This window comes from Spinacia oleracea, chromosome 4 (assembly GCF_020520425.1).
Source record: "Spinacia oleracea cultivar Varoflay chromosome 4, BTI_SOV_V1, whole genome shotgun sequence".
Taxonomy (NCBI): Eukaryota; Viridiplantae; Streptophyta; class Magnoliopsida; order Caryophyllales; family Amaranthaceae; genus Spinacia; species Spinacia oleracea.
The window spans coordinates 7,403,975-7,430,337 of record NC_079490.1 but is presented as its reverse complement, the minus strand read 5'-3'; the positions used below and the strand labels follow the sequence as shown (position 1 = coordinate 7,430,337).

The 26,363-nt window shown below is 36.6% G+C and overlaps 2 protein-coding genes and 1 long non-coding RNA gene across 3 annotated transcripts; 2 read left to right on the top strand and 1 right to left on the bottom strand.

The window, feature by feature from the left end:
* Positions 1-39: 39 nt before the first annotated feature.
* On the top strand, positions 40-1,959 carry LOC110777912 (hydrophobic protein RCI2A). The gene is made up of 3 exons (XM_021982493.2): positions 40-199; positions 787-883; positions 1,702-1,959. Exons 1-2 carry the CDS (start codon positions 119-121, stop codon positions 868-870), a joined length of 165 nt encoding a protein of 54 aa, XP_021838185.1. The 5' UTR covers positions 40-118; the 3' UTR covers positions 871-883; positions 1,702-1,959.
* A 54-nt stretch (positions 1,960-2,013) lies between these two features.
* Positions 2,014-15,059, bottom strand: LOC110777911 (anaphase-promoting complex subunit 11). Its single transcript, XM_021982491.2, has 5 exons — positions 14,900-15,059; positions 14,412-14,501; positions 10,327-10,475; positions 4,335-4,476; positions 2,014-2,273 (listed from the first exon to the last, which is right to left on the bottom strand). Exons 3-4 carry the CDS (start codon positions 10,463-10,465, stop codon positions 4,361-4,363), a joined length of 255 nt encoding a protein of 84 aa, XP_021838183.2. The 5' UTR covers positions 10,466-10,475; positions 14,412-14,501; positions 14,900-15,059; the 3' UTR covers positions 2,014-2,273; positions 4,335-4,360.
* Positions 15,060-17,467: 2,408 nt separating this feature from the next.
* LOC130472457 (uncharacterized) lies at positions 17,468-25,867 on the top strand. The gene is made up of 2 exons (XR_008932745.1): positions 17,468-22,180; positions 23,569-25,867. It is a non-coding gene; the product is annotated as an uncharacterized lncRNA (long non-coding RNA).
* The last annotated feature ends 496 nt before the right edge of the window (positions 25,868-26,363 follow it).

The window sequence follows — 26,363 nt, the reverse complement described above, 5'->3', positions numbered from 1 at the left end:
GATTGGTTTTTTCCCCTATATATAACAACGGTTCTATAGAAATTGAAATACAGAGCATCACTTTACAGTTTACACAATACTTGAAGTCAAAAATCAAATCTTGCAAAACACAAAAAAAATGGGTGCAGCAACTTTCATAGACATTATTTTAGCCATCCTTCTGCCTCCTCTTGGTGTTTTCTTCAAATACGGTTGCGCGGTAATTAATACATCCTTAATTTGTATTCGCCTGATTTTCATAGAACTGAATTGATGTTCGGGGGTTTAATTAGATGCTAATCAAGTTTCATTTGGTACACTTTGTTGTATTCACGTGATTTTCACATAACTGAATTGAAGTTTGGGGTATAATTTGATGTTAATCGAGTTTCATTTGGTGCTACTTTTGTTACCCTTTGTTGTATTCGCCTGATTTTCACAAATTGAGTTGAAGTTAGTGGGTGTAATTAGATGTTAACCGGGTTTCATTTTGGTGCTACTTTTGTTACACTTTTTTTGTTCGCTTGATTTTACATAATTGAACTCTAGTTAGGGGGTGTTATTAGATGTTAATCGAGTTTCACTTGGTGATTTGGTCAATTATAACTATGATTTGTGTTCAACTATGTTTGTTGAGAAATACTCTCTGTGACAATTTTTATAAATGGGGTTTTTGGAATTCAGTTTTGATCATTAAAACCCCTTTCAAATTATGTGATTAAATAAGTATAAAAACAATTTAATTAGGTTGTTGATTATAATTAAACGAGGATATATTCTTACATGATGGAGTTGAACTTTTAACAGGTTGAGTTTTGGATCTGTTTGGTGCTGACACTATTGGGATATCTCCCTGGGATTATTTATGCTCTTTGGGTCATCGTCAAGTGATCACATACATCATGTAAGTATTCATTAACAAGCAAAATATTATCTTTTACATTTTATTATAATCTTTCTCAAAAATTAGTTGTAGTTTTATAGATTGGCAATTTTGAGACTTGTTTTTCTTTGAATTTTTTATTAGCAAGTTTTCATGTGAATGCTTCGTATATGTTTAATTACCTAACCGTAAAGAGATCATTAAGCCCCTGTTCTGTTTACCTTATTTTCACTTATTTCAGGAAAATAAGTGCAGATAAGTTCAGATAAAATAAGGGTTGATCTAGTACAATCTATACCTAAAATAAGTTCCAATAAGTTCATATGAGATACGAGCGTTGTTTTCTTGGTTGTGTTGGCCTGTTGGGTTATGGGAATAATCTTTCAAGCATTGATTACTAATTAACTATGATTAGTTGGCCACATTGATTAGTTGGACCACTTTGAAAGAAAAGCATAAGAAAGAAGATACTTGTTCTTCATTTTCATCAACCTTTTAACCCACTATAAACAATATTTAAATACGAAGTTTTTTTTAATTTGAATGAGCCACAAATGCGGGGATGAGAATCGATCCCAGGATTACCTGGAACCGAGATGGAAGCTTTAACCAACTGAGCTATCCATCACTCTCATACTTAAATACGAAGTATATTGTAGTAATACGCATAAATACTCCGTGTGATATTTGAATTATTGAGTAATATTCCTTACTAAGTATGGAGTAATAACTAATAAGTGATGGTATGCAACATTCAGAAGTTTAATACTTGAGTATTGATTTTAGTTGGATGTTAACTATCTTAGTTTTTTGACGAGTACTTACGTTTTTTTGAGCAGGATACAGAAAAGGATCTCAGATTTTCATTTGTGGATGAAGATATAGCTGAAATTGGTTGTGTTAGTTTTGATTGGCGATTCATTGAATTCCCCCGTTGTTTTAATTTCAATTTAGAGTGAAAAGTATGTTTTTGATTTTATAGTGAATGATGCTGTTCACTTGTTCAGTGTTGTTTGCTATGAGTACATGGATTTCTTGATGTAATTAAAAAAAATGTTGATCGTGAAATTTAAGTGTTAGTAATCTTTATTCTATTACCTTGGTTTTCTTGTCTATGATTCAAATGGGATTTCTAACAAGGTGACCATCAATTTAACAAAAGGATTACTAATTGTAATTTGTAAAGCCATTAAACGATTACTAACATGTACAACTGATTGTATTTTACAATGTACAAAAACTAATAATTTTGATAATTTAATGAGCCAAAAAAAAAATTATTCAAGATACAAGCGGTTGTATGATTGAAACATGGAAGTCAACTAGTTTATGCGGTAAAGTTTTGAGTACGTGGTACTCAAGACCTGAGATCAAATCATGTTTACGTCGATCGTCGCCTTGACCGTTCTCTCTGCACCCAAAACAAAACAAAAAATTGCAATCAAACTGTGATCACTATGCTTCATTAGGAAAAGCAATAAAAATTAAAAGTTGCTCTAATGGAACAAAAAAACAACTTTGTTTATACTTTAGACAGCTATTATAAACATTAAACAAGCTAAAACCAAATCATTTACGTGCCTCCTAAGTCCTAACAACATCAAGAAAGTCTATTCTTCATATAGGGAGTATGTCACATTTATAACTACTCTGTATATATTCAAAGCATTACGATACGATCGTGACATTATCCTGTCAAAACTTGTCAACTTTATTTAGTTAATAGTGTGTTATGAAGGGCGATGCATCAATACTTGAATATGAGGTCTTGTATACCCCCGCGTCTTTAACCAACAAAACTAATTGATATCACTATGAGGTCTTGCATACCCCCGAGTTTTTAACTAACTAATTCTTTTTGGTCTATTTTTAGTTTCAATACTTGTTTCAGTTCAGCTAAAAAGAACAGGGCCTAAATCAATTGGCATCCACACCGTTTCTTCTTTCTCACTCCACTAAGTAAAGGCATTAGAACAGACGAGTTTTTAACCAACTAATTCTTTTTGGTCTAGTTTTAGTTTGAATACTTATTTCAGTTCAGCTAAAAAGAACAGGGCCTAAATCAATTGACATCCACACCGTTTCTTCTTTCTCACTCCACTAAGTAAAGGCATTAGAACAGAGTCTAGTTGGATTGGCCCTTAAGCTTTAGTCAAGGATTTCCCATTTTAGTATTAATAATGCTTTTTAATAACGTGTAAAGTTTACTTAAACAATGTATGTGTGATTGTATTACCACATCATGCCTTGCTCAGATATATTCGGAGGGAAAGTCCAAATTAAGATTCATCTGTGACATAACCTCAGATTAGATCTGTATTTTGATCTTTTTCCTTCCTAACAAACAAGAATTTTGGGAGTTACATACTTGATTTCGTCGACGTTTCCCGTTGAGACCGGACTTTTTGTCCAATCTTCGAGAGTGGACAACAGTTTCTCCTTCCGAACCCCTTCAAAATAAAAGGGGAAGGAAACTAGCCACCTTACCGAAATTAGTTCCTTTCCATTATTTCCAATTTTAGGACTTGACTCGCTAAAAGAACTACCGATCCCTCGATTCCCTTCCCTCTTCCCGTTCTATATTCCTCCCTTCCACTTCTCCTAAATTTTCTCATCCGAAAACCCTACAAGTACACATGGTCAGATTGGTTATAGCCATTCTTTTACCGAAAGAAATCCTGGCTCTGTAAACAAGGAGAATAAATATCCCGCAGCAAGAACCTTTCTAACCAGGAACCAGGTACATATCCACTAACCAAAAATATGCAAAATCTTAGCTCTAAGGCCCCTTTTTCTTTGGGCTTAATTTCCGTTTCAAAGCTTATTTTTCAGTCCAGTTCAGTTCAGGGGCATTCAGTTCAGTTCAGTTCAGGGGCATTCAGTTCAGTTCAGTTCATTTCAGCTCAAAAGAACAGGGCCGAAGCCTCTAAACCAACAAATTACCAACCCTACTTATCCCATCATATCCTTCCCAGAGAAGACAGAAAGAAAGGGGAGAAAACAGGGTAATCAACACTAAACAGAGTAATGGACCCATATCAGCAATACTTTTTCACAGCATTTAAGCATTTACAGGTCCAATTCGTCTTTGTCTTCTCTCTGGAATGAAAGAGACTGCGCGCTACGATATTTTGACACTTAAATCCAAATACAGATCAAATTAGGTAAGATATGTTAGCTATTCAAAATTTGATTTTGCATCACCCCCATTATACCCACTTGTCTCCTCATTAATCATGTTACTACCAGTGTTCAATCATTATCAATAATAAAAAAAAATGTGCAAGAAAAAATGATGACCTGTAAATTTTATCATCTACCATGATTAATCATGTCATTGCGTAAGCTTACAAAGTTTGTGAGTTATTCTTCCTTATAGGATATTGTTAAACCAACTACTCAATGACGTAAATGAAATCGATCAATTGAATTTAAAACTGATATCACCGTGTAGGAAGGTTGAGAGTCGTACCATGGTTAACAGGTGAAGAGATGATTTTAGTCCTTGAAGTGCCATTCTCGACGGCACATAGGACAATGAGCTTGAGATGTTTGTGAATTCACCCACTTCAAGATGCAGTGTAGATGAAAAGCATGGTTACATTGGCCCCAAACTGCAATCATAAGATATTGTTAGTATTCACCCAAACTCATAATAGATGTAATATTCAAGATATGCGCACACAAGGGTGTCAGCACCTACCCCACACACACACACACACACACACACTATCACATACACGCAAAAGAAAATAAAAACTTCAGCACCATCGTCCATTGACCATCTCCGTGTAGTCGGGGGTGTACAAACAACACACGGTGAATCCATGCTCATACGTAAAATAGTCCAGTACGTGTTCATCTACGGACAAAATATGGAATAGCTAAAACTATATCACAGTATATATGCTGGCAGGTGCAATAAAATCATGCAAATTTACTTGTTTCCCTTGTGTCATTGTGTGAGGACGTGTTCGACCACAGACCGTACCATGTATACACTGTACAATGTTATTGGTGTATCCACTCTCCTGTTAATTATGCAGCATCCTTTGACAAAGAGCAATTAACCAGAAATCAAGCAATCAACCAGAAATGAAAGAGCAAAACAATAGAAAAACTAAAGAATGAAGAGCAAAGCACAAAGGATTGAAGTATTAAACACCTGAGCAATTTTTCATTGTTTCCCATAAAATAAGAATGAAAAGAAAGCAGTAGAGGATGTAAGATTCAAGCAATTCCAGTGGGCATCCAAGTATATATCAACAACTTCATGGATTTAATGACCTCCATTACACGTCTGAAATCCATTCCCAGAACAAGGAACATAGATAATCTAATTTCCAGAGTAATGAACAAGGGAAATGGAACTGCTGAATCTTTCATTGCTCCAACATTTTTTTTTTTGGGTCTACTACGAGGAAACTAATCTCCCACGGGAGTTTGCATGGGTACCTCGATGGGCAGCATCCATCCCAGTTGAGATTTTTTCCATACCCCAAGGCTCAAACCCGAGACCTTGGTTAAGGAGCAAAAAAACCTTCACCACTCATGCCAACCTCATTGGTATTGCTCAAACAATATGGGATACTCTATAATAGTTTTCACGGCCTATATTATCATCAGCATCTATGCTTCTTGCTTGGACACTTCTTTCATTCTCTGAGGTCCATAGAAGACCGTGAGATACATCCTTACCCAAATTGACAGACAGATAACCGATTCACTAGGATTCAAGCCGAAGACCTATTCAAGGACAAGGTTGAGATTATCCAAATCATGGTGGGCCTTGCCCGATGGAAATTTCGTGAGAAAGGGGGCTCGAGATTTTCATTATTCCCGCATCACCCGGGCTTCTCCCTTGGAGAGACTCTATGCACTATCAGAAGACCTCAATAGGGCAGAGTCACCGCTTTTACACCACTACTGTCTTCCCACTTTCCTCGTCATTATTTGTATCCTTGTCTTCCCAATGCTTTTCAGAGTCACTTTCCCCTGCTTGGAAACGATCATCAACATCTACTAAAAAATTAACCTTAGAAGTTCTAAATCTTTCCACCCTTTTTAAACCTACCAACTCATTCACAAAAAGAGGGTAGTAAGACTCATTGATTCGAAAATTCCCTTCATCACAACAAGCCCTAACCATTGAAATCCCTAACAACATTTGTGCTTGCTTTTTTGGAAGCTTGCAAAATCGACTCTTATGCCCAACCCGACCACATGCATAAAGAATATAAACACACCTTAATACCTGAAATCGACCCAAACCGGGCTGCAACTTAACTTTCAACTTTAAAGAGGAATCCATGAATTAACGGTCGGTTGAGATGAACCCACATTTTTGCAGGTGAAAGGTTAAAGAAAAGGAAAAAATGAATTTTTTTGGAAGTTGTAACAGGTTGGGACTCTGGGCTCATCTCAACTGACCGTTAATTCCTGGCTTCTTCTTTGAAGATGAAGGTCGCAGCCAAAACCACACATCAATCAAAAAAATCATTACACTTCTCAATATTTATTTCTCATAAATTCTCCCTCCTAGTAATCTTCTACTAAAAAAACATAACCATGACAGGCAAAAAGGAAGAGAATGTTGATCATCAAAACAAAACAAAAAACCACAGCGAATAGCTTTTCAAGTTTAGGAGCATGTCGAACTTCCATAACATCTTCTTCCACTTTAGTAGAGTAAATTTGCTAACTTTTTTTGCTGCATATGAGCCACAATGGCGGGGTTGAGAATCGATCCCAGGATCATCTGGAACCGGGAGAGAAGCTCTAACCAATTGAGCTATCTCCCACTCTCGAGTAAATTTGCTAATTCATTACTAAGTAAATACCCAATAACCTTTTATATTTACATAACATTACTTGATACATGTATATACAGGTCAAAAATGGTCGATACCACTCGCTTAATTCCTGTCTGATTTGTATCGTATTCACTTCTGAAAACTCATTTATACGGATAGGTTTTATTTTACCAGGTTTTCAATTTTTTGTATTAAAAACGTAGATGCATGCAATGGATGAAAATGTTAATTATGACAACCCACAAAGTTGATGCCTTTTAACCAAATTTCTTGATTTTCAAACTCAAAGTCGTTTTTCCCTCGACAAAAACAAAATTACTCAAAAGTCCTTTCAACTGGTTCTGATTTTGAATTAGCATTACTATTGAAATTTATTTATTTTTTGTAATTCTACAAATAAATAAATCAGATTTCAATTTTCAAAAAATGATGGATTCTATACTTTCACGCCCACGTTATTCATTTGAGATAGCCCAAAAAAAAGAGTAAAATCTATTCAAGTGAAACGAAAATTAGATACCCCAAATTGCAAATTACATAGTTAGGACTTACCAATATGTAGAGTTTGCTATTGCAAGTTCATAATTAGAACAATTTGAAATAAAAATTAGGAAATTTTGTTTTTTACCACCTAACAAAGTAAAACTTGTATTTTACCACCTAAAAAAATAATAAAAGTTGTTTTTACCACCTAAAGACGAAAAATTTGAAGAAACCGTTATGTGGGGCAACTACTCATTGCATAATACGATCAATGCTAGAATACAATCTTAGGAAACAAGTGAGACGTACATCTGTTGAGGAGAAAACTGACGAAAACTTGCTTGGGAAATTTTTGTGGATGATCAACTTGTCCGGCGACCAAGGAAGTACAACCCTCTCTGCAGCTAAAGAAGCAAACATTGAATGCCTTATAGATTCACTGATGAAACCTTCTTTAATTGAAAAAGAACCCTTTGATTGGATCACATCATGAAAGGAAGATGAGAGATGGGTTGTTCTTGCTTTCATTTATCATTGCAGGTTCTTCAGAAGGAATTGCATAAAAGAAAAGACAGTCCTCTCCACCACAATCTCATGAAACAAGTGAGACATCTGCTGAGGAGATTGTATCCCAACATTGATCGTATTATGCAATGAGTAGTTGCCCCACATAACGATTTCTTCAACTTTTTCGTTTTTAGGTGGTAAAATACAAGTTTTATTTTTTTTAGGTGGTAAAAAACAATGTCTTAAAAATTAAAAGAGAATTACATATTTATAATAAAAATAAGCGTAATAGAAAAACATGAAAATAAAGGCTAATTTAACCCCGATACTAAATTGTTCTTTTACAAAAAAAATGGCCCTGGAATCTAACTAGACTATATTTGCATGTAACATCTCCAACCTAGTTTTCGTTTCGACCACATGTGCCAATGTCCGGATCGGAGTCTCCTTCCTCCTTGTACCATCTCAAGTTCTTCTCGGTATATGTCTAATGTCTCATCCCTGCGGTTAGGTCTTTTCCTCTTGTGGCCACTCCTTTGCTGCTTCTTTTCCCATGTCGAAAACTTCTTTTGGTGCTTCTTCACCTTATTCTTGTAGTAGCGTAAATTTTTATCTCGTCGCTCGTGAGACTTATCCCTTGTCATGTGGACTGTAGGACCACATAACCACATGCCCGAGGAGGGTTCTCCAAACGGTCATTCTAAGCTTCAGAATCAACAACAACCACACTTCAATTAACGTCTGTGTAGGGGAAAGGGGAATTTGGCTCTGGAAGGGAGCTTGTGATATCAACAATCTCTACATGTTGGCGTTTTCCTGCCACTTTTGATGTTTTTTTACTTGAAAAGTATAGAGAGAAATCCAGAGCGAAAAAGTGGCTTTTGTAAGGTAGAGGTGTTGTAAATTTTGAGGGATTCGAACAGTTTTCATGGGGGTATTTATGGCCGATAAAATGTCTGTTGTTTTTTTCTATTTTGTGATGGCATATCTTTTACTTGGATTCTTCATAAATATTTTCCTTACTCACCATTGCACGACACAGTGTCGTGTTAGTTAAATTAGTAATAAACTAGCATACAAAGAGGAGTACTTTATACTTTATAGTAATATCATTTAATATCAAATTGCTTATTTCAAAATATGGCAAATAAATGCCTTACTGATAGCAATTGAAGAAAATGAAAAAAAGAATGTAGGATTTATATGTATCAGGCATTAGCCAAGGGACTCTTATAAACAATTTGATATTTTTCAGGAATTAACAGTAAGGAAATTTGATATTTTTTTCAAAACTATCTCTAAGGCATTTATTTGCCTTATTTTGAAAATAAACAATTTGATACTACTGTAAAGTACTCTTCTTTATAGAGATCAATTTATTACGAATACGACACTATGTCGTGCAATGGTGAGCTAAGGCAAAAAATTATGAGAAATGCAAGGGTAAGATATGCCAACAAAAAATAGAAAGAAAAAAACAGACACTTTGTTGGCCATAAATACCCCTCATAAAAACTATTCAGATTCCTCAGAAAATGTATGACATCTCTGCTTTACAAAAACCACTTTTCTCTCTTTACATTTTTCTCCTTGTACTTTTCAAGAAGAAAACATCAAAGGTAAACACCAAAATATTTTAGAGATTGTTGATGTTTCAAGCCCCCTCCCAGAGCCAAATTCCCCTATACAAACGTCATTGAAATTGTGGTTGTTGCTGATTTTGAACCAAAGCTAGAGAGCCCTCCTCGATGACAAGGGATGAGTCTTATGAGAGATAGGATTACAATTTATGCCACTACAAGAATAGGGTGAAGAAGCAAAAAAAAAAGAAGATTCTGGCATGCAGTGGTGGAGGGAGGGGGGAAGTAGGGGCTGCCACCCCCCAAACATTTTTGTAAAAAAAATTAACAAAGAGATAAGTAGTATTAAATATATAAATATATCACTAAATGCTCCTTGCCTCAGTGGTTATTGTTGTTTTAGTAAGTGTGGACCCTTAGATCAAGGGTTCGAATCCTTCCCAATTGCAGGGGTGAGACATTTACACATTTACAGAGAAGAAATTAAGATGGTGCAAAGAGGAGGGAGACTCCGATCCGGATTCACCTATGGTCAAAAGGAAGACTGGGTTGGGGATGTTACATGCAAGTATGAATTAGCTAGATTCTAAGGCCAACTTTTTTTTTGAAGAACATTAGTATTGGGGTTAAATCAGTCTTTTAATTCCATGTTCTTTACTTTGCTTATCTTTATCTTAAATATGTGATTTTCTTTTAATTTTCATTTCAATAAAACACTGGAAAATTAACTTGGTTTAGTTAATAACTTAAATTTATTGTTTACAATCTTAAGGTTATAGATTTGTCCAATAATGACTCTTATATCTCTGTTGAACAATAGGTTTCCTACTTGCATTAAATGCTCAGAGTCGAAAGAAAATCACCTCCTAAGTGGCTAAGTCCAGAAAATAATAAATTCTCAGTATTCCTTAACAAGTCTACAACACTATCAGTCTATCACAGTTCTGTATCTTTGTTATGTACCCATACCCGATCGACGTATCTATATAACAGGGAGAATAGCAAATCACTGATGTACCGAAAGAGGTCAAATCTCTTTTTGTTTTCCCCTTCACAAAGAAAAAAGAAAAAAATCACATACTTAATGGGCAGTCATCACCAGGTAGTTTGCAATCTGGACAGCAACCATCAAAGGCCATCCTACATATTCCGCATGTTTCATCCTGAGCATCCCAGGTCCAAGAAGCTACAGCATGCCATTGTAGAATGTTTACTTTCATCCTCTTTTTCCTAAGAAGCAAAAACTCAGAATAATCAGCAAGTGCCTACTAACAAGGTCAAGCATGACGACAAGCATAAAAGTATGCAGTAATAACAAAATTGTCAAATAATTTTCCATCTTCCATCAAGTTGATGGCCGGTCTCTCGGTAAAAATTAGACAAAAAGGAAGACATAATGCTTCAATTGCCAAGTAAACAAGAGTGTTTCGTTAACATCAAAAGGGAAAATGTACTTTAGATGTGATTAGTTGGACAACAGGGAACGGAATGGAGTTCATTCCATTCTAAAATTTGCTGAGCATTTTTACCCTTGAATCTGAAACCAGACGGATATAAAATTCACTCCCCCGTCCCCATTCCTACATCACCCCTAAGAAAAGCACATCCCGCAAGATACAAACCCTGGCTGGTAAAGGAAGAGGATAGGGAGGCTGTGATAAAAAGCAGCTCCTCTTTTTACAGCAGCATCTCTGGCGCTCATTTGCTGCAACCAGCATAAGGTTAGTTTACTTTTTTCTGGGATTAGATTTTCATCGAGTTTTTTATGTGTAAAGATAGAATCTACAAACATCAATATGGAGGAATGCAAAAGTAACAATGAAGCCGGAATGCTCAAAGTCAGAAGATGAAGAAAAAGGCAGGCAAGGAATTATAAATTGATGACAACCTTTTGCTTGAAACTCAGGGGCGGAGAGAGGCTTGTTATTGATATTTAGGGGGTATCATAGCTTCCTTCTTAGCCTTTTGTTTTTTTTTGGGGAGGGGGGGGGGGGGGGTTACAATGTACCAGTTTTTTTTAGCTTTTATCAATATGATCCAATTATCTTATTTCAAGTGACGGTAGCTTTTTGAAAAAAAAACATGCATCTACAATGTAACAGAAGCTGCTTAGGAAATTTGGCATTTTTTTTTTCCTAATGAATCAATACTTCATTTGATTTTAATATAAAGAAAATATTAATACTTTGTATTTGATATTTATCAGCAGATAGCAGAGAGGACTCAAAATCCTGCTTTCTCTGCTTCTTGTTTTAGCAGAATAAAATAGGTATACATAAAGATATTAAAGTTTAATGACAATATTTATGTGGTAATAAATATAAAGTTTTACGCAAGTGATCTTGTTTGATTCGAGAAGTCTAACCCTCCACCATCCTCGAGTAATAGTTCTATATTACTATTGAAGTTAAAATTGTTTCCATGGAATGAATTTAGTAGCTTGTTTTATGAAATAACTCCCATAGAAGTATAAGCAAAAGACAACATCTCAACCAATGTACGGCAAGAACACCTTACACTCTTACAGCCAGACATACAAGCAATTTACCACAACCGGAGAAAAACGAAAAGGTAAGGACTCAGTTATACATGGATCATATAATCCCCATAAACTTACTCAACCAGGAAATGTATGTTTTCTCTTCGGCCAAGGAGCTAAGGGTTCCCATGGTCACATATAATGTTACACACCAAACCAAACAAGGCCTAGAATTTTTATTTTTTTTATTTAAAAAAAAAGGACCTGAAGACTCAGAACTTTATAAAACTAACACTTCATCGGGCGATGCAGTTTCTTCCATTGATTCCTTCGAATCCTTTCTTTTGATGACGTTAGCAGACAAAGTCCCAACAGAAAGTATACAGTAGCACTGTAGCAGCAAATGGATGTTAAGTAGAAACGCAAAACAGAAGGGAGATAGGCACAACAAGAAACTCCCACTAACTAGCTTCTGCTTGTATATTCTGTTACCCCAAAGTTCCCTCTCTTCCCCTCTCCCTCAAGCTCCCAATTTCGCGCTTAGCCGGCGAAGGTCATAAAAAAACACCGAACAGTCTGATTCGATGTTTTAACTCATCCAATATTAGTGCATACATTTATACACCACGCTAATTCTTCGTAACAGAAACATCTCTATTTCCCTAGGCTATGAATGTAACTTGAATATAGAATGACTTGTTCTCAATATGAATCCAAATAATATAATAACTTGTGAGAAAAAAATTAAATTATGCTAATCATTGATAGATTAGATTATACTTCCGCCGTTTCTTTTTGTTCCAACTTCTATCCACTTTCCACATTCTTTCGTTTTTTTTTGTTCTAAGGTTCTACCCATTTTTACTTTATTCCTTTATTGGTAACATTTTACCTCACTTACTCTTTCTTTACCCACTTTTTCCCTACCTTGATCAATTTTAATCCTTAATTATACCTTAGTCAATAGTCACATTGGTGGTCCCTCTTCGCTCTTCTCTTCAACGTACAACCACATACAAGGTACAAACAAGACTATTTTCTTTCCCACGTGTTCATAAGGAACAAGTCATGAATGGGTAGAATATAAAGGAGCGGGGATTAAGATTTAAGATATATGAAGTAGCTAATCTATTGTTTTCTTAATTTGACAACGAGAAGCTGCCACTGCTCCCAATGTTGGTAACAGAGTACCTTATATCTAGGTAAAGCTGCCAAGGTGCTCAGATAACAGTGTGCCCCTAAGTTGCTTATATAGGCGGTCAATGGCGGACCCAATGTAAACACAGAGAGTACGATTGTGTTGCAGTGGTCAAGGGGATATATTATCCTTGATTTATGTCCACAAATCAGAGGTTCGAGACCCGATAATGGCAATTTTGGTTTACTTATTTGTTTCTTTTCTTTTTAACTTTTTTTTCATCTTTATATTTAATTGGACTACACTAAAAAAAAACATCATGACCATCGATTGTTCATTTCATATTATTTGTCTCATTCCCTTTCTTTCCTAAATAATTCCATTTGTTATCTCTAACTTTGGTTTTTTTTTTAACACCAATTGAGTATTGTCTGCTTTCTTTTCCACCTTCGTATTTAATTGGACTATACTACTTCCTCCGTTCTGGAAATATCGGACCATGGTTGACTTTTGCTCCTCTAATCCTTACTTTGACTCTTAATATCTCACATCGTGTGCAAGTAAAAATTATAAAAAATTAATATTTAGAAAATATATATCGATACGAATCTAACATGACCTAAATTCAATTCCGAAATGGAGGAAGTATAATAAAAAAAAATTGTCGAGAATAAAATAAATTCAATTCCATCATTTACTGCTATTAATCGCTTTAAATTTTGTACAAATTTTTTATATTTAGTTATATATATTGATAAAAAAAATTCTCCTCAACGCCAAAAAAAAAATCTGTGCCACCCCTGACCCAAAGTCCTGGATCCGCCACTGTAGACGGTAGACTCTAAATTGCAGGTTTCCAAATTGACGAATTGTTATTAACAGGCAAATGAAAGATCGGAAAATCCAATATGCTGGAAAATATAGAGTTGTTGTAGCGCTTAGTGAGGGTACATAAGAGTTGTTTCATTCCTTCATAGAAGTCACACAATTTCCATTTTCATCTCCGCTCCTTCAAATAAGGACATCGTGAAATTTGACAAGAAAAAAGTCGAGTTCATTGGCTGCAAAGCATTGATTAGGCATTGTTTTTTCACATCATGTTTTCCCTTAGATTACCTTAGCTAATGTTGATGGGTGTGCTAAATTGCTAATGTTAGCTAATGTTGATGGGTGTGCTAAATTGCTAATGTTGTAATTTGACTTAACAATATTAAACAAATAGAAATTTGAGGACCACGCGGAAGTTTTGATAGACCTAAATAATATAACAAAATTGTATTTTTTATCATTTATTATATTAATAAAAGTTGTACAACAATATTTACGACAGCCCATATCTCTCACTCATATATTTGGTAGAACCCTTGTTTCTACCCACATTATTTATAGTGGATGAATCCTAGTTTCTAGATTTTCTACACTTGTCAATTATCTAGATTTTTTTTACTATATTTTTCTTAGGATAATTCTAGAAATTTCCCTACTAGATTTTTACAAATACATTATCTAAACTTTTCTAGATTAATATTTCAACAAGATTTGCACTCACCAGGGAAAATGAAAAGGCCAAAGGAAGAGAGAGCTCGCAACGACACGTGCACCACCAACAATCTCTGGTTCTCCCTTGTTTTAGATGCACCTAAGCAAATTCCAATCCCAACATTAAATCATTTTCGCCACATTTAGTTTACTTGTTAGCTTAAACATCAAATACTGTCAATTAAAAAGAACCCTAAAATGAAAATTATGACCTTCTTACTCTCACCGAGCAGACATAAACAAACAACTTCAATAGGACTAGACATCATAGGGGAAGAACCAAATTTGGAACGATTTCGATTAGATTTCTTGAATGAACAGCAGAGAAATTTTGCATAAATTAGAACCAAATTTTTCGTTTACCCTAGAATGATAACAACTCAATTGATTATGCGCTAATTGAGTAATTGATAGAATGGAGCTGAACTGCAATTGATGATTCATTCACTAACATAGCAACAAAACAAATCAGAATTGGATAGGGAATTGAGAAATTACCTTGAGAAATTACGGAACAATACCACAATTGCTGGAGAAACTGAAGTTCATCGAGAAATTAAATTTGTTCGACCAGTTGAAAAATGCACAGAAGGAGTGAAGTTCTAATTCGGAATTCTTGAAATTTGAACTGCTGGAGTACTTTTGACGGAATTGGGATGTGTGGGAAATTTGATTTATTTCATAGTACTCGTTTTACTAGAGTTGGGCATTTGCTGGGCCAGCATGAGGGCTGTCCGAGCCTAATATGGTAGCAGACGCACAGCGATGGGCCATGGCCCATGGGTCATGCGTAGACACTTTTTTAGAAATTTAGCATAATGGGTCAGTTCGCACGCTTTTTTTAAAAATAGCAATTACTCCGCATTAAAATTAGCAAGGGAATCCGCAAGCACGGCACGTGAGACGGGTTGTAAATGGGCCACGTTTAGACCTGTCAAACGGGTCGGTCGGGTCGGGTTGTAAAAAAATATTTTTGGGTTCGGGTTGAATCGGGTCGGTCACTTTCGGGTTCGGGTTTACAAATGCTTGTTCAAGACCCAGAACTTTTGGGTTCGGGTCGACCCAACGGGTTGAGAGATTTTAAAACGCGCATTATATTTTCATTAATTTAGATGATAAATATACAAAATATAGGCACAAATTAACAAATTTTCCTACACAAGTTTATATTTAGTCAAATTCAACCATAAAATGGAGTATAATCCAAATTAAAATCATATTACACACAACAATAGTAAAAACTGCGTGTTTATTATGCTTAAATTTTCTCATAATCTCATTTATTACTATAAATACAATGATTTTCAATCGGTCGGGTCCAAAACGGGTTCGGACGGGTTTTGACCCATTAATTTTCGGGTTTCTCGGGTTCGGATAAAATCGGGTTACGGGTCATAAAATCTTGTTCAGGACCCAGTATTTTCGGGTCGGGTTCGGGTCGGTTTTCGGGTCGGGTCGATTTTTGACAGGTCTAGCCACGTTTATGCAAAAGACGCATGAGCCCGACTTTTCCTTAGCCAGTTTTTAGACACGATCCGTTATTCAGTCAAACGGTTACTCGAGTCGGGTCCGGGTCTGGGTATCTCGGGTCTCGGGTCATGATTTGGTCGAGTCGTGTCGGGTCATTTTATCACCGGGTGCAGGTCGGGTTCGGTCTGGTTGAAATTTTGTCGGGTCATGTCGGGTTATTTTTCCATTTTGGTATAGGTCGGGTTCGGTTCGAGTCGGGTCTTTTTCTAGTCGGGTACAATTACGAGTTCGGGTCTTAACGAGTCGGGTCAAGTTCGGATCTGACAATTACCGGGTCCTGTAAAATTCAGGGCGGGTTCACTATCGGACACGGGTTAAGACCGGGTACGATAGCTATCAGGTCTAGTCAAGCTTTAACCTGATAAATAACTTTTTATAAATTTGGTTTAACGCTTTTCACTTGTTCTAGTTTAGGTGATTATAAAAAATAATATTAACTTGATTTAAATTATTATTTAGTTAGGTCAATGACAAATCGGGTTGTCAACGGGTCGCGTAAATTCAGGTAACGGGTTATCACGAATTGAGTCAATAACAGGTTTTATCGGGTATAATCGGTTTCGGGTTCGGGTCATTTTTCGGTCGGGTAAGCTGACTCAGTTTTGTTATCGGTCATATTTCGGTCGGGTGCCAGGTTCGGGTTCGGGTCATGCATTAACAGGTCGAAATCGGTCGTCGGTTTTAACGAATTGGATACGATCGGGTTACGGGTTTTCTATTTTAACAAAATTTCGAGTCTCGGATCGAGTCGGGTCTGGGTCCTTAAAAGTACAGGTCGGACCAGGGTGGTTTCTCGGATCGGGTTAATTTTTAACAGTTCTAGCTAATTGTGAAAAGACTCTTGTAGTCCCTGTGTTATTGTAATTAAAATGGAAAAAATGGGTCATATATGTTTTATTAGGTTAATTTGGCAAGTGATATATCATCCCAAGAGGCATGAAATGTTTTAAAAGTTAGAGGTGTGTATACATCATCAATTCCAATAGACATCAATACATAGACAGGGTGATGATAAAGGTCGCAAGTTACGACAACATTTAGTTGTCGCAATCTTACGTGTTGGAATTTAATTGGTACATATAGGCGCCACATAGGATATTAGTCATCATAATATTTTTACTATCAATGCAAAATTTTACTATGGAAATATATAAATAAGGTAATCGATATAAAGAAAGAAACAAATTAGAATATTAAGATTTTCCTACTTGTATTTTAAACATGTATAATAGGATATATAAGTTAAATGTTTTAAATTCCAATTTAAATCATGACACATAAGCATGTCATGTCATCATTGTAACACGGTTTAAAGATCACATGTTGCGACCTTTATCATTTTCGCAACATATAAACCGTACGTTGTTTTACATAAGATGATAAAACTTATCATATTCATTAAACTGTAATTCTATCACCACAAGAGCAACAATAGAATACCATGACATTACATTAATGAGAATTAATGATTAGAAGTTCCTCAGTGGAATATCACATAGGATTGTTGCAAAACAATACAATGTTTCCAACTGTACGGGGTGATTACTTTTTCAGAGAAAGCACAACAGTCTAAGACGGTTGTACTTACTCTGAGGGGGCTAGTTGTACGGGATACTCCCGTTGGCCCATTTCTATACCAGAACATCATATTCTAGTATTATGGGCCCAAAGAGTAATAAGGGCCAAGGCCCAATCCATGACCTAATAATCTAAAACCCCTATAAATACTCATTTATGGGGGAAGGTAAAAGAGACTTCTCTACACTCTCTCTCCTATCTCACTGCTTTATCTCATAATATGATACTAATGTTGGGCGTCGGAGGCCCTGATCCGGGGAGCCTCCCCCGGGTTCGGGTTCATCTTGCAGGCACTCATCTCCACGCTCAAGATCCGAAGATCCGACCTCACCACCCGTTTCCGATACCGGAACAATTGGCGCTAGAAGGAGGGGCACAATAACACATCATTGTGCCTGAATCTCCGTAAAAGTCAAAAACAAAAGCCTACTGGCTACTGCCAAACTTACCGTCGAGCAAAAAAGAAAACCGACAATAACCACCACTCTTACCACTAAAAATCCAATATACACGCATATCACTATTTGGCATTTCCTTGTTCCCAGATCTGAAAGTAAAGAAAAAAAAAAAAAAAAAGAAAAGGAAAAAGAAAGTGTATTGTGCGGAGAAAACAAGAACATTTTATTCCATCTCGAGGAAACAAATCAATACCCACCATCAAACACTACGTCATATTATTTTCTAAATAAATCTTCAAGATCAAGGGTGAGGATTGTGGCTGATATCGAGTATTGCAAGAAAAACAAGGCCTCAGGCCAACTTCATGTGTAATTCCGAAAAAAATGGCGGGTTGTTCTTGCACCGGTAGCAAGGCTAAGCTGCAGGGTTCAATGATGTGCTGAAATACGGTAATACAAAGGATCGAGATCCATGGATGGCAGTAAATCATCCTTCCGGAAAATATGCTACCGGCTTCACCAACCAAGTGTTGGTTGCCGAATTGCTCCGCTAACGGTGACGACACCAGAACGCCGATACCAAGGCTAAGTTTCTCTTTTATTTTATATTTTTTATGTGAAATTAAAAAAGTCTTTAAATCTCACTCAATGACCATCATACATGTGCATAGTCTCATATCAGCTTCAAAATGTCATACCAGCATTTAAGGCTACATGGCTATAATATTGTTATTGTCCATAATATCTGAATGTGGATTTCAGTTTGATTTTTTATAGTATCTAAATGTGGTGGTCTGGTTGATTTTATTGTATTAATGGATTTGCATACTCTTGAAATATGCTTCGTTGATAATTCTTTTTATGTGCTAGGCTGTGATTTAAATGTCATACCAGCCAAGTGATTCTCTGTCAGTATACACCTCTTACCAGCTACTGATTTGCTATCAGTATGCTATCAGCCTATTAATTCAGTGATTTATTAATAAAGTGCTACCTGCAGTGCTACTAAATGTTGTTAATTCGCAAGTCTGCACCAGCCCACTTTCAAATGGTTATGGTCTTACCAGCCCACTTCGAAAAATAATACCAGCCCACTTTGAAAAGTAATCTTACCGGTTGAGGTCTACTGTCAGCCCAACCTAGTCCTGCTATTTATCACTTGATTTGCTACTGGGGGCGCGTCTCTAAGTTTGCTAAGTGCGGTTTACTGGCAGCCTGTATTACACACTTGATAATTCACCACAATTGCACAATTTCATAGTGTTCATTTAACTTTATCTGGAGTGGTCAGTAATCGGCCAGTTTAATCGATGTCAGCCTGTCTCAGTAGAGGATTCTCTCAGTCACAATATTGCTGTCAGTATCCTTCCAACCGGCGTTTTTAACTTAGTGATTTCCTACCAGCCTAGCCACTTGATTTGCTACCAGCTTAGGTTGAAAGCTCATATCAGCCCAGCTGTGCGACATACCTTTCAATTATTTACTCTGTCGGCAATTTTTAAACGTGCCTAGTATGTCTGTATGTGAAATCATTTTGAGACAATTTTATGTGCTACCTGCTCGAACCCGCAGTTTTCTCAATTGATGAGCAAAGAGAAATTGAATTTCAATGATAAAAGACACATCCTTTATAATTAGTGGCTCCCACTGTCGGAGTACACATCTTACCGGCACATAGTAGTAAACTTATCAGCCGGTTTATAATTATATTGTCTTCGTTTCACTACCCAATAATTGTTGGCTCCAAGTGTTTTTTAAATGTACATTGTGAGCCATCCAGTAATAATGAGTGCAAGTGGCCGCCTACTTTACTGCCAAGATGCAACCTTTTAATTCGCTACCGGATTTTTAAGCAACCCAAGTTGTTAGATGATGTTTGTAAAACTCATAAGTCTCCAATAGCCAGAAAAAAGCTAATCTAAGTCGTAAGACCGAGCTATCGGTTGTGATTTTCTATCTGTCTAGTACGAGAATCTTTTGTCGGCCTATTTCTTGTCGGACTCGCAAATGTGTTGATTGCTAATGTTTTAGCTCATTTACTGTCAAAATTAGTTGCTGCCAATACTTATTGGATTCGCTTCGTGCTGGACCGAGTTTCGTCCTAAGTACATATTGTTTATACTATCTCGTGGCCATAGATAATGACTAGCAGACTAAAAATGCTGGCACGTCCATGTATTTACTTTTGGCACTCTCACTTTGTTTAACAACTTAAAAGCAGTAACTCCTAGAACTTTGGACTTTGGACACCAACCCAATTTACATGGTGTTATGTCGATAAAAAGTATCCTTAAACTGCATTTGAAGTGTACAGTCGGTTAGTTCTAGCATGTGTCAACTACCTTTCAAGAGGAAAGCAGTTAATGCATGGTGTATGTATTATGTTTGATGCATAAGTAATATAGGTATAATGTTTCGTAGGTTTATGCATGCTTAGTATATGATGATATTTTAGAAAGGTATGACTTGATTTAGTATCACCGACATTATACCATCGTACGCTACGAGTCTACTAGTGGTGACCATAATACAAGATACACTGAAGTTTATATTTTCAAAAGCAAATGGTACCCTCTGGCTAGTCTGTTGTTACGGTTGAGTTCTTATTTCAAAATTTCTTATTCCCAGTATGTGCCTAGGCGGTTATAAAGTCCATGTTTCATAAGTAGCCCGGTTTGGTGAGAAACAAAAGTTACAATTATCAGGTAACGGTTTTTTATAGGTTTTTTCTATCGGCCAAACTCTTGCCATACTCAAATTTGTAAAAAGGAGTAGCCAGAGCGCGATTTTAACATTTTATGAAAACAGCATTCCGATTGAAACCAATTTGCATAGAGCGTAGCATAATCATCAAGTGTTGCTATAGTCAACAAGCAGTCGGCTAGACGCCATTGCCAACCTTGCTACTGGCATAATAGAAACCACCTGCAACTTTGGGACTTGTTTAAACTAGGAGTTGTGAATTCTCTGCCAGCCAAATTCTTGCTGAACTCGGAAATGCAAGTCATAGTATAAACATTTTTGAGATATCGCCCTTACAATCTCATTTCAATTCTCATAAAACAAAGTACGCTAGTTTATGGGAAATAGTGTCCTCCTGCATAATTCACCGTGTGCTCCGTTTACAAAGTATTTGTTAGTTTTATCTGCATGCCATCGTGCCTCTTGAGGTAATTTTAATTAAGAATTGTATTGCATTATAGGAATATAGCCATTGGAGGTTACTACTACTGTTTGCATAGCCATATTTCCACGAGTGTATATTTTCCGAATCCCATGGTAATGGGCCACATACGGCCATTTTAAAATGGTACATGCCTATCAGTCATCCTTTACTATTTTAAGAGGTTTGATAAAGAATTATAAGAGCCCAATACTCAGACTGTTATCTGCTACCAAAATTGTCGTCAGCCTAATTTGATGAGTCTTCCTTGATTTAAAATGTTATACCCTTTACTACCGAACTAATTTGACGGGCCTTCGGTACTACCATAAATGCTAAGCTTCCCTGTTCATCACTTTTGTTAAGTTAAAGGCTGCATGAACCTTGTATGATTTTATGTATTAGGATTATGCCGGCCATGCCGGCTATGCATTGTGTAAATGAGTATTTACTACCGACCTGATTTAAAAAGTTATACCCCACCATAATTCACTGTCGGCTTACCGTTTGCACTTTCTACGAGATTGTGTACTTCGTTGTGACATAGTTCTAATTATAAATTTATTACTCCATAGTCAACCTGCAATTAGTATGCACCAGTAGGAATTTAGTTTGAGCAAGCTAATTAATTTCCCTCTGCTAAACGACATTAATAAGATTATGATTTTACAACACCGCTGCATTAGATGTGAAGGTCTGGGCGGCCATAATCTAGTTCTCATATGACCAAGTTAAATTGTGCATACTGTGTGTTTGCTAAAGCGCAATGGTTAAGCTTTCAAATTCCATTAAGTGTTCAAAGTCTTAGTCATAATCTCTCTGTCATTCCACAAGTGTTAATAATACCGATTTATTGATTACCTGATTTTTTACTTGAGTTATTTCTGACTGATTTGTTCCCAGGGTAATGTGAAATTACCTGGTTTATGATGAGCGATGTTAAAGCAAATGTTTAAGCAAGGAATTATTTGCAAGTGGTTAAAAGTTATCTGATCGGCTGTCCGTGCATAAATGGCCACAAGTATGTCTTTTCGAAATCCTACTGTCTGCTACCGATCTAAGTTTCATTACCAGCCTAGTCCTACCCCTTGACATTTGATTCGTTGTCGGGTACGCATCTCTTAAAAACTTGCTATCAGCTAACTTGCTGACGGCCAACCTTACACCATTTGAAAATGCTACCAGTTAGTGTATTGTCTATGGTTTGCTGTCGTACTTCTTCTCTGTTGGCTACTTTAATCTGATGTTAGTCATAGTGTCATACAGTCAGTAGTGTGCATATCTTACCGAGTTAATTTGCTGTTAGTCTACAATGTTATACGCCTCCTACCATCTAACTTCATTACTCCTTAGCAAAACTACCTATTACCACTATAAACTGTAGAGTCATAATTGTCGGTTGCTAGTCTGCTACTGGTCTAATGTATGATTGGTTTACAATGCTACCGGCCTTGTTTGATGGGTCAACTTGATGTCACCTGATTTAGAGTCATCCCCCATGAACCCATGCTGCAAAAGTTTTATCTAAAACCGAGTTTCTACTTGCTATCACCTGACTTACTACTAGTTTTAATTTGCACATTGTCTAATTTGTTACCGGCCTAATCTTACTGCCAGATACGTCCCTTATACTTGGCTATCAGCTTTGTTGTTTCCAGTCACACTAAATTGTTAGACGGCCTAATGTGATAATCTTACCGGCCTGAACTAGAGTCATGCCATATAATTTACCGCCTGCTCGCTATCGGCAACTTACTAAAAGTTTATTCGAATACATGGTTCTACTCTTTGTTTGTATGCATCATCTGATCAACTGTTACCGGCGCATATTTTTTGAAATTAGCTATTTTATCAAAGATTGCACTATGAATTGAAGAGTCATTCTTACTACAGTTTTAGTTCGCAAATGGTCTAAAATTGCTACCATCTATGGTCTAATTTGTCGCAATCAACTTTTTAATTCGTGATAAGCATGCTGACGGTATTTTTTACCTCCTCATTGACGTTTATGTTAAGTCAAAATTGTGATTTTTTGACTCTATATGAAAATGCTCAAACAACTTGGTGTAATAAAAATCTGTGATAGTAGCCGACCAATTGATAATTGGGTGTGGATGAGTCGAACTCAGTTTGACCAAAGTAAAGGGTGCATATAGAGTGCTTGGTTAAGTTTCCCATTGAAAGTGTTTTCATTTTGCCGCAACTAATGTGGTTATTTGGTAAAAATTTTAATTGAATTAAGTCTTACCGGCACATACTCCGTTTTTATTACCATCTCATTGTAAATGCCACCGCTGATTAAGGATGATATACGCTCTACCACTTTAAGCTTTAACTTCCTGTGGCACTAAGGAAAAGAGATCCTTTAATTAAAATTATGGTTAAACTGCATTCAGAATGTGCAACCAACTAATTTCAGTATGTATTAGTCACATTTTAAAAAAGAAAAGCAAGAAATTCATTGTGCATGTAATATATTTGATACGTGAATGGTGTAGGCACTTGGTCCAAGCATTGCTTCCCAACCTCTGAGGCAGAGCCTAACCGATCCTATGGAGCTTGATGGAGTAACGATGCCTCACTGGTTACTACTCCAAAAGCAAGGAAAAAGCAAGATTGCAGGTGCTAAATAGCCGTTGTGTTTGAAGTAAGTAAAAGGCCGACATCGCATATCAAAGGTGAAATATGGCAACCAATAAAATGTATGGATGTGATCAGTAGCTTTGGGGAAAATAAATGTCGTAGGGGCACTCCATTGTGAAGCGTAGCAGTCCATAAGGAATGGATGTGATCAGTAGCTTTGGGGAAAATAAATGCCGTTAAGGGCACTCCATTGTGAATCGTAGCAATCCAACGAAATGTATGGATGTGATCAGTAGCCTTGGGGAAAATAAATGCCGTAGGGGCACTCCATTGTGAAGCGTAGCAGTCCATAAGGAATGGATGTGATCAGTAGCGTTGGGGAAAATAAATGCCGTTAAGGGCACTCCATTGTGAATCGTAGCAATCCAACGAAATGTATGGATGTGATCAGTAGCTTTGGGGAAAATAAATGCCGTAGGGGCACTCCACTGTGAAGCGTAGCAGTCCATAAGGAATGGATGTGATCAGTAGCTTTGGGGAAAATAAATGCCGTTAAGGGCACTCCATTGTGAATCGTAGCAGTCCAACGAAATGTATGGATGTGATCAGTAACTTTGGGGAAAATAAATGCCGTAGGGGCACTCCACTGTGAATCGTAGCAGTCCATAATAAAGCAATGATAAAATAAAATATGAAATATGGTGTTGAAAAAAGACCGGCAAGACATATCAATGCAAAAAGGAGGCTAGTCATCCTAAAAATTCAAAGGGGCTAGTCGTCCTAAAAAATCAAGGGGGCTAGTCGTCCTAAAAAAATCAAGTGGGGCTAGTCATCCTACAAAAATCAGGGGACTAGTCATCCTAAAAATTCAAAGGGGCTAGTCGTCCTAAAAAATCAAGGGGGCTAGTCGTCCTAAAAAAATCAAGTGGGGCTAGTAATCCTACAAAAATCAAGGGGCTAGTCGTCCTAAAAAATTCAAAGGGGCTAGTCGTCCTAAAGAATCAAGGGGGCTAGTCATCCTAAATATTAAATAGGCTAGTCGCCCGAATAAAATCAAGGGGACTAGTCATCCAAAAAATTCAAAGGGGCTAGTCGTCCTAAAAATTCAAAGGGGCTAGTCGTCCTAAAGAATCAAGGGGGCTAGTCGTCCTAAACATTAAATAGGCTAGTCATCCTGAAAAATCGAGGAGGCTAGTCGTCCTGGAAAATTAAGGGGGCTAGTCTTCCTAAAAAATCAAGGGGGCTAGTCATCCTAAAAAATCAAGAAGGCTTCGTCCTAAAAAATCAAGGGGGCTAGTCGTCCTAAAAACCAAAGGGCCCAATCGGCCAGAGCAAGCAAAATAAATTATTAGTTTTATCTGCATATCTTCGACTCATGAGCAGAATCAAGATATCCGCCCATTCTACGAACCTCTGCAGATAAGGGGGCTAGTTGTACGGGGTGATTACTTTTTCAGAGAAAGCACAACAGTCTAAGACGGTTGTACTTACTCTGAGGGGGCTAGTTGTACGGGATACTCCCGTTGGCCCATTTCTATACCAGAACATCATATTCTAGTATTATGGGCCCAAAGAGTAATAAGGGCCAAGGCCCAATCCATGACCTAATAATCTAAAACCCCTATAAATACTCATTTATGGGGGAAGGTAAAAGGGACTTCTCTACACTCTCTCTCCTATCTCACTGCTTTATCTCACAATATGATACTAATGTTGGGCGTCGGAGGCCCTGATCCGGGGAGCCTCCCCCGGGTTCGGGTTCATCTTGCAGGCACTCATCTCCACGCTCAAGATCCGAAGATCCGACCTCACCACCCGTTTCCGATACCGGAACACCAACCTTAATTCCTCATTTTCATGATAAGTTTTTCTTTTGTTCAATTAACTCCCTATAAACTCGTGTCATTAATAAAACTCATCAACTCTTAATGGCATAACTTTTAAACATAAAGCACATTTATCGGCATAAAATATGTGTGTGACAAAAATCGCAAGTTCGAATGAGAAACAAGAATATGGGCTCTTATCATTTGATGGTTTTTTTTGGTGAGTGATGTAAATTGGAAACATTCAATTAAACATATCATGTGGTAGTGTTCTTGTGGAGACTATCAAAAGCAGCAACTTCTTATTTCTGATTAGATGGTTTTCCTTTCAATCAACTTCACTTAATTTGTCTACAATTAATTCAATTTAGCAAATTAAAGATGCAAATCACCAAAAGTAGACAATTTTTAAGATTTTTTCTATTCTTTTTTTAAGCCTTTATTTGTAATTGGTTTTGTCACTTCTTTTTTTCTTGATTAAGACGATTTACTTATAACTATGGAGCTAAAAGAATCAAGACAGCTATTCTCAACTTAAGAGTTTATAATTTGACATTATAATTAAGACTAGAATGTATATTCAACCCCTAGTTTTTTCTAAACTGTGGGCCAATCTACCTTAAATCGACATTAATGAAGTATGCTACGAGACCTAATTCATAACACCGCTGATGAGAACAATAAAAAGTATAATTGCATGTTGATATAATATTTGATCACAATATATAATATTTTGATTAAAAGTATAACTATTTGGTAAGATATTGAAATTACACATAAAGCCGTTATACGGAGTACTCTGTGTATAAGTTTTTTATTTTATAATTCATATACGGAATATACCTACAAGTCTCGTACTCACCCTGGTTTGTTTTTGTTACACT

Coding starts and splice junctions, on each gene's coding strand:
- LOC110777911 (XM_021982491.2), bottom strand. CDS start 10,465: ATGAAAGTAAACATTCTACAATGGCATGCTGTAGCTTCTTGGACCTGG. Junction 4,477..10,326: donor TGGTGATGACTGCCCATTAA/GTATGTGATTTT, acceptor TTATGATTGCAG/TTTGGGGCCAATGTAACCAT.
- LOC110777912 (XM_021982493.2), top strand. CDS start 119: ATGGGTGCAGCAACTTTCATAGACATTATTTTAGCCATCCTTCTGCCT. Junction 200..786: donor TCTTCAAATACGGTTGCGCG/GTAATTAATACA, acceptor AACTTTTAACAG/GTTGAGTTTTGGATCTGTTT.